Source organism: Mastigoproctus giganteus, chromosome 5 (genome assembly GCF_048544385.1).
Source record: "Mastigoproctus giganteus isolate SK-2022 chromosome 5, ASM4854438v1, whole genome shotgun sequence".
Classification (NCBI taxonomy): Eukaryota; Metazoa; Arthropoda; class Arachnida; order Uropygi; family Thelyphonidae; genus Mastigoproctus; species Mastigoproctus giganteus.
In genome coordinates this window covers 154,251,729-154,269,280 of record NC_143579.1, presented here as the reverse complement: position 1 = coordinate 154,269,280, position 17,552 = coordinate 154,251,729, and the positions used below count along the sequence as shown (strand labels likewise).

Here is a 17,552-nt window from a genome sequence, read left to right as displayed (position 1 = left end):
AATTTATTTAAGCTATCAATTTCCACAATGACAGATGGAAGCTTGTTCCAGCAATTAACCACCTGCTGGCTAAAGGCAAATTTCCGCACATCTATTCTATAACTGTCTTTCCTCAATTCGAATTTACACCCCCATCAGGTTCATAATCTGAGCAATCTGTGCTCAACCCATTCAAGGCCTTATATACCTGAATCCGATCACCTCACAGGTGCTTAGTCTCTAGCTGCTGCAATTTGTGGAACTTAAGCCTTTCTTGGAAGGAGGACCCCTTTGCTCCCCTCACTAATCTTGTTGCCCTTCTCTGTACATGCTCAAGCAGCTCTACATCCTTCCTAAAATGAGGCCTCCAGATCTGTACACAATATTCAAGGTGTGGCCTGACCATTGCCTTATACAAAGGGATAATCAATCACCTCCTTTTCTCTACTAGCAAAATTTCTGTATGTCATTGACAATACCCCTTGACTTGCTCTGGCAGCCTGTCTGCATTGTTCAGAAAACTTCATATCTGACTGCACAATTACTCCCAGCACTTTTTCATTTTTTACCATCCTAAGTGTAGCGTCACACAGTTGGTATGTTTTCCTCTGGTTATTTCTACCCATATGCAGTACATTGCATTTGCCAATGTTAAACTTCAGTTGCCACTTCTCAGCGCTTCTGCCCAAATTTTCTAGATCCTGTTTCAGTAGCGCGTTGCCATTACTGTCATTAACAAATCTGCCGACCTTTGTATCATCCATAGACTTCGACATTAAGCCTGATATACCTTCATCAATATCATTGATAAATATACAAAACAACAGTGGGCCCAACACCGAACCCTGGGGGACCCATGCTGTGACTGAATTATTGTAGTCTTGTCTAGATGATCCCTCAATGCATCTTTATCCAGTGATTAATAGTAGCCACATCAGGAATGAGTAGTTCTTGCACTGTTTCTATTGGAATGAGTAGCAGCCTGGAAAGCAAGGTGCTGAGAATTTCAAGAAATGCTGGGAGTCATCATGGAAGAAGAAAATACATGGGCTGTGTTAGGGTGACTAAGAGTAAGAACTGGGGTGACTAAGAGTATAAAAAATGTATACTTCCACGTACACCAATGCTAAGAGTATAGTAAATAAATTTGATGAATTTGAAGTGCTGGTCAGGACATCAAGGACCAGATATTGTTGGGATATCAGAGGCATGGTGTCACACAGATGTAAGAAATGCAGAACTAGAATTTGGGAAGTATGATGTTAAAGAAAGGATAGGAAGGGGGGGCGGGGTTCTGGCGTTAGTAAAGAAACACAACAGCTAAGGAAGTGCATCCAATTTACATGGGTGAACAGTGTAATGTTGAATCAGTTTGGTGTGACCTAAGCACTGGGAAACCAAAAATGAGAGTAGAAGTGTTTTATTATTATTATTATCATCAGCCATATGGTGTAAGGAAGTCTGAGGCTTATGTTGCACCAGCCAAAAAAAAAAAAATCTGAGTTACCCTGAGAGAGAGAAAAACAGAAGGGAATCACCAAGAAAGAGAAGAATGATGATATCCAGCTCAAGACCCTGGGTGTGCCAAGCCCATACTCACCAGATATGAGTCCCTGGGTTATAGCCCTAATGACTGTGATGAGTACAACGAACAAGTGTTCAGAGAAATATAGTGGACCAATAAATCATAATGTCTTATAATGGGAGGATTTTAACTTCCCAGATATTGACTGTAACTTGTGGGTTGGTCACTTACACACTAAGCAAGACTTTTGTGGATTTATTGGATATTATCCCCAGGGGCTCACATGTGGTGAGTATGGGCTCGATGTGTTACCAACAGCAAATTCTAAATGGGAATCATTCAAGGAATTAATCTTGGAAGCTACTAGTCTTTTCATATTAACTAAAGAACACTGTTCAAGGTTTAGGCCTAAATGGATGTCAGATTAACTAATGAGACTCGTGGCAGAGAAGAAAAATGCATGGGAAGCTTATAAATTATCAGGCAACACAGAAGCCTATAGTAGATATAAGCTAGTTCGTAATCAAATCATAAAGGAGGTTAGGCAAGCAAAGGCAGATTATGAGAAATCTTTGGCAAAGGATGCAAAGACTTCTTTACTTATATAAATTCTAGAAGGAAGGGGATGAATCACATTGGTTCGACTGTTGATGATTCTGCTCAGGTAGTTGCAGTAGCACCGCGTTCCTATGTGCTGCCAGTAAGCAAAATAAAATTTGCCGCCCTATATGTTGAGTACTAATAAAGCGTTAACCAATCAGAAAACAATAACAAAAGAAATTTTGGCGCCCTCTTGAACTGCTGCCCGTAAGTGACACTTACCTCACCTATCCACTTGCGGTGGCCCTGGGTAGCTGATTAACCAAATGATTTTTTTTTCTTGTTCAGACATGAAGAATTCTGTAGAGAAGTGTAGGCCAGAAGCTTATTGCACTCTAGGGAGCTAAATGATTTTGTAATAACTTAGAGCAAAGTGGTGGAGAAATTGTTGATGTTAAACAAGAAAGGCACCTGGGATGAATGGGATCTATCCAGTTATATTAAAAGAAGTAAGCAAACCCTTAGCCATAATTATGAGAGCATGCTTAGATTGAGGAGAGATCCCCATAGACCGAAGATGTGCAAATGTATCTCCAATTCACACAGGAGGGATCAAAGGGGGACACAATTAAATACAGACATGTTTATTGATCTTCTATTTGGGGGGGGGGATAATAGATTTACTGGTGAAGAAGCATTGCAGGGTCATCTAGACAAGACTGCAGTTATAGTTCGGACACACCATGAGTTTGTTAAGGGGAAACCTTGTCCGTCATTTTGATTGCATACTGTGTTGTGGTCACAAAAGAACTAGTTGCAAAAAATTATTTTGATATCATATTATTTATTATTATTAGATATGTGGTGCAAGGAAGCCTGAGGCTTTTGCTGCACCAGCATAAAAAAAAAAAAAAATTCTGAGTTGCTGAGAGAGAGAGAGAGAGGGAGGAGGAGGAGGAGTGGGGAATCACCGAAAAAGAGAATATACTTGGATTTCATGAACTTTTAATAGTATTGCATATGGTTCTATACAAAGACTACTATGCAAATTGGAGCAATATGGCATTAAAGGTAAGTTGCTGCTATGACTAAATGGATGGTTGAGTGGGAGAAGACAGAGTGGTGATCAATGGACATTGCTGTCTGTGGACTAATGTTATTAGTGGAGTTCCCCCAGGGTTTGTTTTTAGGCCTATTGTTATTTTCTGTATTTATCAATGATATTGATGAAGGTATATCAGGCTTAATGTCCAAGTTTGCAGATGATATGAAGGTTGGCAGGGTTGCCACCTCTCAGTCAGGTGGCCTGAGAGGTGGCAACTGCAGTTTAACATTGAAAAATGCTAAGTACAAGTAGTTATCGACTTTACGTGTTAATTCGTTCCTAGCGCACGCTCGTAAAGCGGGAATTTATTTCCCATAAACACAATGCTAAAAATAGGGGTTATGTTATCAACAATGAAATTAGTTAGCTAATTAGTTTATGTTTAAACATAGTTTTATGTCCAATGATTGATTTATCCAAAGAAATGAAATCATAGCCTGTAAAATCAAGCAAATTATAATAATAAAGAAATTATTTATGACTTACAAATATTAAAGAATGTTTATTCTTTATCATTGACTAGCACACTCGTTGATCACTCATTATTGGCTCGGCACTCGTTGGTTTGTTCTACGAGTCATCTTCAGAAATGCTTCAAGAGACGTTTATTTCCAAGATAATCTTCTCTTTTCTCCATAAATTTCAGTAGCATACATAAGCATTTTTTAACAGAATGCACATTTTGTAACTAACATGATTTGCATGGAGTAACAAGTTTACAAAGCTTAAAAAAAAAAAAATGAAGAGAAGATTCTAAAAATTTATTTGTTTTTCTTACGATTGAAGATTTCAGTAAAGGGCAAACACATTTCACCATAATAACGTAAAAACCCACACAATTTCAGCTATTGGTATTTTTACAAATGCAGTAACAAAAAAGCCCAATAAACCGGAAAGTGCAAATTGTTTTTATTGTTTTATGGTCTTGACTTCCAGAAATGTGCTTTAGAAAAATATCACAAAGCTGTTCATAATTGGTTCTTATAACATATTATAATGATGAAAGTGTAGTGTGTTTGATTTTTGAAGTTGGTTACAATTTATCTATAAAAACAACCTTTTAGGGAGTTGTAAGCAAAACTTTCAACTTCCAAAGTCGTGGAATGAATTACCGAACAGCGTGTTATTAGGTTCACATTACGATATTTTCGCGATGTGATGGTAATGGATTAATATCGTAAAGTGGGGTATACTGTATTGTATAGCTACGCGGGTGGTTTGAAATGCGGTATTTATGAATGTTTAACATTCATTTTTTGCAATTAACGTTCATATTTTCGATTTTGTTGATACTTGGGGGAAAAAGGAAAAAAAAAACCGTAAACCCGGGAACTCGTAAAGCGAGAACTGCCTGTGCTGCATATGAGTAGCGGTAACCTCAGAGTGACATAACAACTGTGCAGTACTACTCTTAGGGTAGCACAGAATGAAATAGACCTGGTGGTAATTATGCAGCCAGATATGAAGTTTTCTGAACAGTGCAGATAGTCTGCCAGAACAACTCATGGGGTCTTGTCAATGATGTATACAAATTTTGCAATCAAAAATAAGGAGGTGATTATCCCTTTTTTATAAGGCAGTAGTCAGGCCACACCTTGAGTACTGCACTTGAGTCTGGAGACCTCATTTTATGAAGGATGTAGAGCTCTGCAATAAGTATACTGAAGGGCAACAAGATTGGTGAGAGAACAAATGGTTGCTCTTACCAAGAAAGACTTAAGTGCTGCAAATTGCAGCATCGGAGACTAGGAACCTGTGAGGTGATCTGATTGAGGAGTTTAAGGCCAGGCCTTGAATGGTTTGAGCAAGCTCAATGCTGATGGAATTCTTTCTCTTGTTTAGATTATGCACCTGAGGGGGGAAAAATTGAAATTGAGGAAAGATAGTTGTAAGAATAGATAGTGCAGAAATTTGCCTTTAGCCAGCAGAATGTTGATTGTTGGAACAAACTTACATCTTTTGTCATGGAAGTTGATAGCTTAAATATATTCAAGGAAGAACTGGACAAAACCTTTGGAGCAAATGGATAGGTGAATTGGGAAATTTTTTTTTTTTTTTTTTTTGGCTGATGATATATAAGCTTGTTCTCTTACATCATATGCCTCAACTAGTGATAATGCTATTAATAGGCAGTATGGAACAACTCATAAAGTAGTTCCACAGTATGGATCTATTGAAATTGTCTTTTTTGGAAATTTTGGTTTCAAATTTTCTCCGACCATGTGAACAAAAAGTCACGCACAACCTGTTATAACAGGTTATGCATAACTTTTTTTTTTCTTCTGGGAACTGCAAATTAGTTTTTTTTTTTGGTAATTTCAGCATTTCGCATTTATCATATGACTATTTCAACATCGCCATCATTGTGACCAAACTAAACTAACTTTACAAAAAGAAATGTCACAAAGACACATTTGAATGATTATTTGAGACAGAGATGAAGAAATAGAATAGTGCCAGACAAAGTGAAGCTAAAGAGGTATTATGGTTGTATCTGGCTCTCAGCATTATGAGCATATTGTGGAAACTATTCCAAAAAATTCAACTCTCTCTCAAGGACTTATCCAAGGAAGGTCTTTGAGAGTCAGAATGGATCTATCCTTGTGTCATTTTTGTACAAGATTTCTATCAGGCCCTAACTGTGAGTTTCTGTAAAGACTTCTCGGTATGGAAAATTGTTTCAAAGCTTTCTGGAGTGGCAGGAAGGTTTGTGTCTGCACTATAGATGGCTTTGGAAATATGTGAAATAATGAGCATTTAAAACCTACATGGAGTGTAATCTGCTTATTATAGAATTGCAGATTATTCTCAGACATTTCATGGTACTTTTGTAACACTTCTTCAGTGTATAGGAAGTACCATGAAACATATGAGAATAATATATAATTCTTTAAGGAATTAAAGTCAGATTACACTTCACACAGGTTTAAAGTTTTCTGTTCTATTCTTGATGTGCTTTTATCTAGAAAAAAAGAAAACCAGATTCCATCCTGGCAACATTGCAAACAGAGATACATTTGGTTTAAAAACATAGTGATGGTTTAATGGTGTGTGTGCTGAATCACTCAGTAGCCACACAGATCCCCATGTGTTCCCAAAAGGAATGTGCATAACTGTCCTTGGCCCTAATTGCTCTTTTTGTAGGGACAGTTTGTCCAGACATATACCAACAAATGATATTGCAATCCTTGTAGAGTTATCCTAGCGAACCAGTACTTTCAGAGGGAGAATGTAATTTTAGGATACCAACTGATCCCCAGAACTCAATCCAATAGACATACCTGGGATATTCTAGGCAGGAAGATTGTCAGTAACCCTGGTTCCATTTGTTAATTCCCTATTTTTGGAACTGGCTCCAAGTTGTAAGAGTGGGAAATTAACACCTCCAGCACTAATTAAAGTCTCATTTTCAACATGACAAGGCCTGATATTGACTTCTCATGCCTGTATACCATGGTGATCACAGACCTTATTATGTTATGTTGCCATTTTTTGGCCATTCATAACCTCATTTGTATAACTCTGGTTTTAGATCAAAGTTGGTCCAGTTTGTATGCATTACTGACACACATAAAATGAATGTCTCACTAATGCTTTGTAATAATCTAATAAAAGGTTTTCAGTTTATTTACATGTCATGTTTATTCCATAACTTTTGGGTACCATTTTAGTTCAGTGGAACCTTTGTGACTGTGTTTGTTTGAACTTTAGCATCACAAAAATAAATAATAATAATAATAATAATAATTCATTCCTGCATTGGCTCTATTATTAGCATACTACATAAAATAAACTTTAATCAAAATAAAAAAAAAAGTTTAGGGCAGATTAACAGGTAAATAGGAATTTAGAATTTGGAGGCCTTCATAAAAATGGATAAAATGTGTATGTATGTTAATATGCACATAGAGGTAAATGGTTAATCACTGCTGAATGTTATATCATACTTTCATTATATACATCTGAAGTGGCATTTTGTTTTCATGGTGAAGTAACCCAAAGTCAGTTACTGATGAAATTTGGTTTTTATTCTATATTTAGTGGACTGTAGTTTCAAGTGCAACTGTATATAAGAAAAGATGTACATTATAATTCCCCCCACCACACACATTTTTATGCTGTATGTTGCAATTTCATAATGTCTGTATACCAATTTTTATATATCAGTGACCATTTATATTAATTATAGTAAATTTATATTAATTATTAATATGTACAGTAGTAATAACTATATTTTAATTATTTCATTTTATTTTTTTTCAGTTCCAACTCAAATTCATTACTTACAACAGCAAACGGACCACATCTGACACCACCACTCCCACCGAGGCCCACCCCTCCATCCCCCAATCCTACTGCACTGCCTCTTCCACCTTCTTTACATAATAGTCATCATAGCTCCCCTTTTGTTCCTCACCCTGCTCCCCCAGCAGCCTTACATCCTGGTGCACCCCACCCCGGGATGTTTGCATCCCCCATCCCACCTCCAGGGCCACTGACTTCATCAAGTCTCTCTCTAGGGGGGGGTGCAGGTCCTTCTCCCTTTGGAGGCGACTCATTATTTACTCCACCTAGTAAGTGAGAAATATTAATTTCATTCTGAATTCAAATTATAATTACTCTGTGTTGTTAAGTATGAAAAACAAGCCTATCTATTAAATGGTACATTTTAAGTTTTTTAATTTTGTATGTTTTTGCTTAAGTATTAATGGTGTTTTAAGATAATTTAATTGTTATATAGTATAGTGAAAATAGCATTTAAACAAGAGTAATTTGTAATATTATGTGCACTGCTAGCAAAAAAGTATTCAACTTTTCTAAAAAGGAGTTAAATAAGTTAATTTTGAAAGAAATGAAGGACCCTTCTTGCATAGAAAATAAGAGAGGGAAGTTAGTTAGCTCAATAACCCAGAATCAGAGTATATGGTGCCATTAGAAAGTACCATACCAGTAGATACATGAAAACTGTAGCAACTCAGTTAAGGTGCTTTCTCGTCTATATTTTTGGAATGGGGCAAGTGTTTGAGTAAGATTTACTCCAAAACAGAAAGTTTGCTTACTGATACAATGGAAATACATGTTGTGTTGGATACTGGGAAAAAGCTACAATTAAAATTCTCTGATGATAACAGCTGTATGATATATTTCTGAGGAAAGAATAGAAATCCTGAGCAGTGGATACTCTTGAGCAACAAAAGTGATTATACCCAATTTCAAAGTAATACTTAAGTATGTATATGGTGAGGACCACAATAAGAAGTAATAAAATATTTTGGGAGGCTATGATAATAGACAAGTGGTGTTCAACCTGTTTTGTTGAAAATACCCATTAAAACATTTTAAAAGACATTTGTATCCTGATACACCATACTCTATAATGCTTACATTCTCCCACGGACATCCATGACTACTGATGCCATTTTCAAAGTTCTTGTACCATGTGGTAAATCTTAAAATTCAAACTTGAACACTGTAGATGTCAGGGATTCTCAGTATGTGTATGTGCATAGGCTCACACACACACAGACACACATGAATTTTATATTGAAAAATTCTGTTGAAAAAATGCAAAATTCTAGTCTGGTACAAATAACCCTTAAATTATGTAAGTTTCAAAGTAGACAATTTTGCATATGTGTGAATTGCAGTCTTAATAATATTTATCAAATTTTGCAAACATTTTGAGTTAACTTTTTTTTTGGGAGGGATTTTTAGAGCTGTGTGAAGTATTCTGTATTCAGAGTGAATGAATGATTTTTAAGTAGTCAAGAAATTACTATAGGTATTAAAATAAAGAATTTTTTGAACTGCAAGAATATTTTTAGAACTGCATACTGGGGAGAAAAAGAAAATTTTCTAGAAGGAAACCTCATATGATCAGCTAATCTTTCAAAGTGTAGCCTGCACAGTGTATGTTTAAGCATCAGTCAAGTTTCACTGTCAAGGATTGCCCAAAACTGATTTTATCCCCTTTTTTTATCATTTATTCTTAAACTTTTAACAAGTGCATTCTCCAAATTGTATGGTCTCCTATAGTGAGTTTTGAATTTCTCTAAAAATAGTTTTTTTTCTTTATTTTATTTTTTAAATAAAAATAAACATTTAAATGCTCTTAAATGTTTTATTTTTACCTTGACTTGATTGCTAAAGCAATAAACCAGTAAATTTCTCCTCTCTAAGTTTACATGGTCACAATAGCTGAATATCCGTGTGATTCCGACATTTTGCACAGAATTCAAAGAACTAGTGAGAATACCAACATAGAAGGGGGGGGGGGGATTGAGGCAACTAACATATATTATACAAACTTTTCGAAGATGTTGGCAGATTTTGAAACTTTGTCGATTCTTTCACTGTGTAGAAAATGTTCTAAAATATAATGGCATACAGACAATAATAAAAATAAAAAAAAACTATCACCAATCTCCAAAAAACTAGCGCGAATTAAGGATGATTGCTAAAGAACTTGATGTGGAAACTATAAAGATTGGTCGTATGTTCGGACCATGATGAGCAGCTTGTAGCTTGCAATTGTGGGTTGGAGAAATTATGCTGCTTTGTGCAAACATTTTGAATCAGAAGTTAAATATTCCGGATTATTAAATCGACTTTTAAATTTGAAATTTCTTAACCATTTAGCACTATGATCGACATCCTGCAGGAGCTCTCTTACCTTTCAGAAGCTTTACAGATTCACTATAGTTAAAGCATATAAATTAATTATCTGAACTATAAATGCTATTGCTAATTTGAAAAATTCTAAAGGAAATTACGAAGCTAAAATTGAGAGCATGTTGAGGTGGAAAGAATTTGAAGGAATCAAAATCGAAAGTAAAAAAATCACCTCGTGACAAGTTATTAAATGCACTGTTTTTTCCTTAAAGGATAAGTTATTAATGCAACAGTGATTTTAAATTAAATAAAGAAAATAACGATACCGCTGAAAAAAATTTTAAACATATACTACCCTTTACTACTAACATATACTACTATTTTGGGTAGTATATGTTTAAAAATTTTTTCAGCGGTATCGTTATTTTCTTTATTTAATTTAAAATCACTGTTGCATTAATAACTTCTGTTCCAGGTAAATTAATGGAGGCACTGGTTAAAGAAGCACTGCAGGATCATCTAGACAAGAATTCAGTTATAGATGCAGCATGGTTTTGTTAAGGGCAGGTCTTGCCTGACCAATTTGATTGGATACTATGATGTAGTCACAAAAGAACTGGATGCAGGGAATAACTTTGATATTATATATTTGGATCTTAGAAAGGCTTTTGATACTGTTGCACATGGAAGACTGCTGCACAAATTGGAGCAGCATGGCATTGGAGGCAAATTGCTGCTATGGATAAGGGGATGGTTGAGTGGCAGAAGACAGAGAGTGGTAATCAATGGACACTGCTCAACGTGGACTAATGTTATTAGTGGAGTTCCTCAGGGTTCAGTGTTGGGTCCGTTGTTGTTTTCGGTGTTTATGAATGATATTGATGATGGGATATCAAGTTTAATGTCCAAGTTTGCAGATGATACAAAGGTTGGCAGGGTTGTTAAGGACACTACTGACGCTATGCTGCTGCTGCAACAGGATCTGGAAAGGTTGAACAGATGGGCTGAGAGGTGGCAAATGAAGTTTAACATTGACAAATGTAAAGTACTACATATGGGAAACAGTAACCCCAGAGCAACGTATCAACTCTGCGGTACTACACTGACAGTGGTGGAGAATGAAAAGGACCTGGAGGTAATTGTGCAGGCAGATATGAAGTTCTCTGAGCAGTGCAGATGAGCTGCAAGAGTAGCTCATGGTGTCTTGTCAATGATATACAGGAATTTTTCTAGCAGGGATAAGGAGGTGATTATTCCCTTGTATAAGGCAATGGTTAGGCCACATCTTGAGTACTGTATACAGGTCTGGAGGCCTCGTTTCAAGAAGGATGTAGAGCTGCTGGAACGGGTACAGAGAAGGGCAACAAGATTAGTGAATGGAACAAAGGGTTGCTCTTACGAAGAAAGGCTTAAGTTTTGCAAATTACAGAGTCTGGAGACTAGGCACCGGCAAGGTGATCTGATAGAGGTGTATAAGGCTTTGAATGGTTTGAGCATGCTCAATGCCAATGGGATTCTTCATCTTGCTCAGAATAATCACCTCAGAGGGCATAAATTCAAATTGAGGAAGGACGGATGTCGGATAGATGTGCGGAAATTTGCCTTTGGCCAGCGGGTGGTTGGTTGGTGGAACCGACTTCCATCACTTGTTGTTGAAGTTGATAGCCTAAACAAATTTAAAGCTCAACTGGACAGGTATTTCGAACGAACGGAGGGGTGAAATGGGAGTGGTGTGTGTTTTTTTTTTTTTTTTTTTGGCTGATGCTGAATAAGCTTGCTTTCTTGCATCATATGCCTCTACTAATGCTAATGCTAAAATTGTTGAATGTGAAAGAACTTTCGTCTCAGTTACAAGACAGTGAAAACCGAATAAGAAATTTAAGTTTTCTAATAAAATATGAAACAAAAATTAATGATTTTAGAGATTTTTTCGAAGACAGTTTATCTTTAAAATCGACTGAAATTCCCTTTTCAATTAAGAAAGCCAGAAAATATATTTGAAACCATCGTGATTAGCAGTGCTGAAGCTGAGTTCAGCTTTCAGCGTAATGAATAATATTGTGACAATTAAACACGTTGCATATTATGATGACCATACATCTAAATGGAAAACCATTGATCCAGATCGTTACATCAAATCATTCCTCCGTAATCATCGCTCAGCTATTGAACAAAGCAGAAGATCGACAACAAATATTAATAAAGTAAATTGTATATGGAAATTTTTAGAATAAATTTTTCTTGAATATTTGTGAAATAATTTTCTTTCATGTAAACTTTGATATTTTTGTGTACTTTTTCTAGAAAGTGAGTTTTTATGTAATATTTGTTTTTATATTGTGGAATGCTTTGTGATAGATTTTATGTTATTTGTGATATGGGAAATATTTCATGTTATTTTTTATTTGCAATATTAAAATTTTATCGTGAAAAAAATCTATCCATTATATTTCTCCAGTTGTTAAAAAAAAAGACGAATAAAAAAGTTTCGCGTTTGCTGAGTACACACACGCAGTAGATGGTTTATGTGAAACATCCTTCGCGTTTCTTTTAGGTACTTTGATTTGTATACAGCAGACCCCGTTATAACGCGGTTTGCTTTACGCTGATTCGCTATAACGCTGTTCTTATATTATAACCCATATCTGACTATAACGCTGTCAAAGATCAATATAACGCTCTTTTACAGATTGCATTTTTGGGATATTTAACGAAATCGTTTCATTTGATGGAGTAAAATGAATAGCAAAACAGCATTAAAACGTTTCCCACGCCGACTTGAGAAATTTTCCCACGCTCAGTGAAATTTTCTCGCACGCTAATTTAATTGCAGTACAGTCACTTGTTACGTAGTTCCGAGATCAACATTTTAAAAAATGATCCAAGTGTATTGCTTGTAATATTTGCGTTATATGCATTTATCCGAAGTCTAGTCATCACTCAGTACAGTATTAGACATCGTGCGTAACGGACAGTTTGCTTGAACATTGTATCGTAATTAATGGAACCAACGCAGTTACATTTTCGAAGAGTTAATAATGGCCGATAAGAATGAAAAACCAACGTCTGAGCGCAGTACGAAGACTATAAATATAAGAAAAAGACTGAATTTGAAAATTAAATTAGACGTTTTGAAGCGAATCGATTCCCGTCAACGACAAGCGGATGTGTGCCACAATTTAAGACTTGCAAGTTTAACTGTAAGAACAATTATAAAAAAAATAAAGAATTAATTTTAGTAGGGGAAAGATAGCTGTTTCACTGCAAGCAACTAGGGCTAGGCCGGCTATTAGGATTGAAATGGAAAGACTTTAACTAATTTTATTGAAGTATCTCCAATGCAGAATTCAGTTAAGTTAAATATTATAAAAAAAGAAAGAGAGAGAGAGAGATTAGCCAATATGATGATCTGAAGAAATCTAACCTAAAAAAAAAAAAAAAAAAAAGTGGAACCATTTAAAACTGGTAAGGGCTGGTTGAATAGATTTAAAATCTAGGGAGAAGCAGGAAGTGCAGATCTAGGAGCCAAAACTTTCAAAAAAGAACTTGTTAAAATTATTGAAGAGGGGTATTGTGTGTTATACTTCTCAACAAGTTTATAACATAGATGAAGCAGGACTTTTGTGGAAACGAATGCCTAAAAGAAGTTTCATATTCTAAGAAGCCAAAAATATGCCAGGTTTGAAAGTGGTGAAGGATCGGGTGACTTTATTGTGGGTGGTAATGCTGCGGGGGATTTAAAATTAATACTCCTTTTAGTTTATTTAGAAGAGGGCCAGAATTCAACCCAAAATCGACACATTTTTCATGATTAAATTCATCAATTGAATTAAATCAATTAAAATCAATTTAGATCAATTAAATTCATGATTTTAATTGGAATTTTAAGTTTAATTTTGATACGTAAATAGTTACCACATAATTATATACGTATGGAATGCAGAATATTTTATATGTACAAATATTTGAATATTAAATATTTTGACTGACATTTGTGCATTTTTTCACTACCGTTTATTATTGATTAGGAAATATCCTATTGCACTGACCGCAACTTACAAATACATATGTTACCTTATGGGAATGTGGAGCTCGCTTAGCGTGGATTGAATTAGCGCTCTGTTTTTCCAGAACAAATTATCAGCGTTAAGCGGTTGTCACCTGTATATCGATTACGAAATAAAAGAATCAAAATATCTCTATAAAACAGCACCGATTGATGTACCAATGTTGTAGTTGAAGCGACATACGCAGGTGTTAGGGGCACCTAACAATGGAATGGAATGAAAATGGAAGACGGAAAAAGAAATCGTTGACAAATATTTGTAGTGTTGCAATCATACTTACTACAGTAGTAACTTCACGAAGCATGATTGTGACTTCATCCTATTGAAAAATTCTAAAAAGTTAGAACTCCAAACACTGTCGTATCCAGTTATCACAAGGCGAGGCATGACGACCAGGTTTTTAATTTTTTTTTTTAGATAGGTGTAGGAACGTTTTACACATTCATTTATACACATGGTTAAGGGAGCAATAAGCCGCATCCGCCCCAGTCTCGAGATATTATACTGGTCACGAAAAATGCATCACGCGCTCTAATCACACTACTAGTAGTGAGAGTGTGGGAAGTGCCTCTAGTGAAATCCGCTGATGACGTCACTTCTGTGACCGATGAAATTTACTCGGTAGAAAGTCAGAAAAACTGCGAGCCCATTGTTAAAATATTCACAGCTCACCACTGGAGAAGACAGAGTGGTAATCAGTGAACACTGCTCTTCGTGGACCAGTGTTATTGGTGTTGGGCTCATCGTTGTTTTCTGTATTTATCAGTGATATTGACAAAGGTATATCAAGGTTAATGTCCAAGTTTGCAGATGATAAGAAGGTTGGCAGGGTTGTTAATGACAGTAATGACAGTAGACTACTGCCACAGGATCTATAAAAGTTGAGCAGATGGGCTGAGAACTGGCAACTGACATAACATTGACAAATTTAAAGTACTGCATAATGAAAGCAGTAACTCCAGAGTAATGTACGAACTGTGTGGTACTATTACACTGAGGGCAGTGGGGAATGAAAAAGACCTGTGGGTCTTTTTCATTCCGCAGTCAGATGTGAAGTTTTCTGAGCAGTGCAGACAAGCTGAAAGAGTAACCCATGATGTGTTGTCTGTGATATAGAGGAATTTTGCTAGCAGGGATAAGGAGGTGATTATACCCTTGTATAAGGCAATGGTCAGGCCACACCTTGAGTACTGCCTACAGGTCTGGAGGCCTTATTTTAGGAAGGATGTCGAGCTGCTAGAATTAGTACGGAGAAGGGCAATGAGATTGGTGAATGGAACAAAGGATTGCTGTTACCAAGAAAGGCTTAAGTTCTGCAGTTTGCAGCATCTGGAGACTAAGCACCTTTGAGGTGATCCGATTGAGGTGTATAAGGCCTTGAATGGTTTGAGCAAGTTCAATGCTGATGGGATCTTGCTCAGATTTTTAAAAATTTTTGGAACTTCTGTTACTGTTTCACCATGTTTCCCTGAACACATTGTGAGGTGCCGTGACCAAATGGGTCCTCATTAATCTGTCAGATAAAAAACTGAAACGAGACCTACAAGATGGAGTCATCAATGTAAGGCAAATTCTGTCAAAGAAGGATGATGTACTAGTTCCCACTTGGAATATAATTCTTATATTGGACAATCCGCAACCACCAACAATTATCAAAGCAGGTTACCTCAACTGTGAAAGTAAACGTCACATCCCAAACACGTTGAGTTGCTACAAGTCCCAGAAAAGTTTAGCTACTGACAGACAGTGCACAGAGGAACAGCTGCATGTGCTATATATGGATCCTCTGCACACACACACACACACACACACACACACACACACACACACACACACACACACACACACACACTAGTACTGACTGCACAGCCACGACGCCAAACTGTCCTAACTGCAATGAAGCACATATAGTGTCTTCCAAGGAGTGGCTGTTTTGGAAACGTGAAAAAAGGATACTGCAGTTCAAAACTGAACACGTATCCTACTGACAGGCAAAAAATTCCTTATCAGCCCTGAATATTAACCAGCAAATTTATGCCCAAATAACCACAAAGCACACATCAATTGTTACTCGAACCGAGGTAACTATACCATCAAGCAAATCACTAGCCAAATAGGCAAGATCAGTATTGTCCAGAGTACCAACACACCAAACAATTAGCAAATAGCAGGTGGTAGATGACTCATCAACCCGTGCAATACCACCACTTTGCTTATTGGAGGCTTGAAGTGGTGAAACCCATGTTTAGTCTCTAGAGCAAAGTTTCCGGCAACCCCCCTCCCCCCCATACTTCTCTTTCAACCCATGCACAGTACTAAGTACTATAGGTTTTGATACCTTTCATGTTTGGGGGTTTCATTAAAAAAAAAAAAAAATAATAAAAAAAAATAAAGGAAAGTTATAAATACACCAATTACAGTACATATGGATACCATACAGCAGAATACTACAATATCTACCACTCCTGACTCAAACCAGACTACATGGACCCAGAAGGTAGTTTACACCACAATGAACAGATTTTAGAACTATTCACCAACAAGGAGATGGATACAGGGAAATCTTATTTTCCAAAGAAGGGGAAAGGTAAACTTGAGTGATATGAACCTTCAGTCCCTAGAAAACAAATCGAGGGTTCCACTAAATCCAAATAAAATTTATCTTCTTTCAGTGGGATTGTACTGGCTATTGTAGTAATTTGACTGACATTCAAGATCTCCTTTCACAGAGTGACCCAATCATCTTCTGTCTACAGGAAACCAATTTAACACCAAATATAACTGTTTCCTTTCAGAACTACAACTGTGTTGCACACAGTCTGAACAACTTTGCACATGGGGGCGGGTAGCGTAGATACCCTGGCACATCCATAGCCAGGTGGGCAGGAGCACACGCTTCTTGATTAGACCGGGGTTCGAGCCAGTGACCACCAAATACGGAGGATGTGGAAAGGTCAGGGAATGACCACTGCATATCATATCCCCAGAGCAATATGGCCTTAGTTGCTAATGCTCCTAAAAAAACAAATAACAAACAAACAAAACAAAGCAGATACCCTCGAAACCAATCCCATTAAAAACAAACCTTGAAGCAGTTACTACATGATTCAATGGTAACTTTGATTTAACCTTAGGCTAATTATACTTGCCCTCTAACCAAATTAAAAGCTATGCTGACTTAGAAGAAGTAGTGGTAAAACTTCCCAAACCATACTGCATCCCAGGGGACCTCAACAGTCACCACCCATTATGGGAAATCAAAACCTGGACAAGCTTGAACAAACTATCGGAAAGTTACTTGATCAACACAATCTGATAACTGGCAGTAATGGAGCTCACACTTATACTATGCATCTTTCAACAGGATCTACTTCAGCTTTTGATATCTCTCTATGCTCATCAACCATATGTCCTCTATTTGGATAGACTATTGATGTCTCTCCATTCACAGCAATCCACTGGGCAATGATCATTACCCTGTGATATGATACATTGATACAAGCATTCCCATCTTTCTTACCAAATCTTACCAACAAAGAAACTTTTCCAAAGCTGATTGGGACTTATACAAGCAGCTAGCAACACTAGAAGAAAAGCAAGTTTAACAAACACCTATAAATCTGGCAGTAGAATATATATTTAATACTGTAGGAAGCAGACAAAGTAATTCCAGCCCACTCAAAAGCGTGGTGGAATGATAAATTCAGTGCAGCTAACAGCAAAT

At 36.6% G+C, this 17,552-nt stretch overlaps 1 protein-coding gene across 1 annotated transcript in view; it reads left to right on the top strand.

Annotated features, from left to right (window-relative positions):
* LOC150085776 (uncharacterized) overlaps positions 1-17,552 on the top strand; it is a 1,040,408-nt gene that overhangs the window by 850,777 nt on the left and 172,079 nt on the right. Inside the window, exon 8 of the mRNA XM_090374246.1 lies at positions 7,413-7,723. Within this exon, the coding sequence (XP_090230372.1) occupies positions 7,413-7,723 (311 nt within the window). The remainder of the gene's footprint in view (positions 1-7,412; positions 7,724-17,552) is intronic.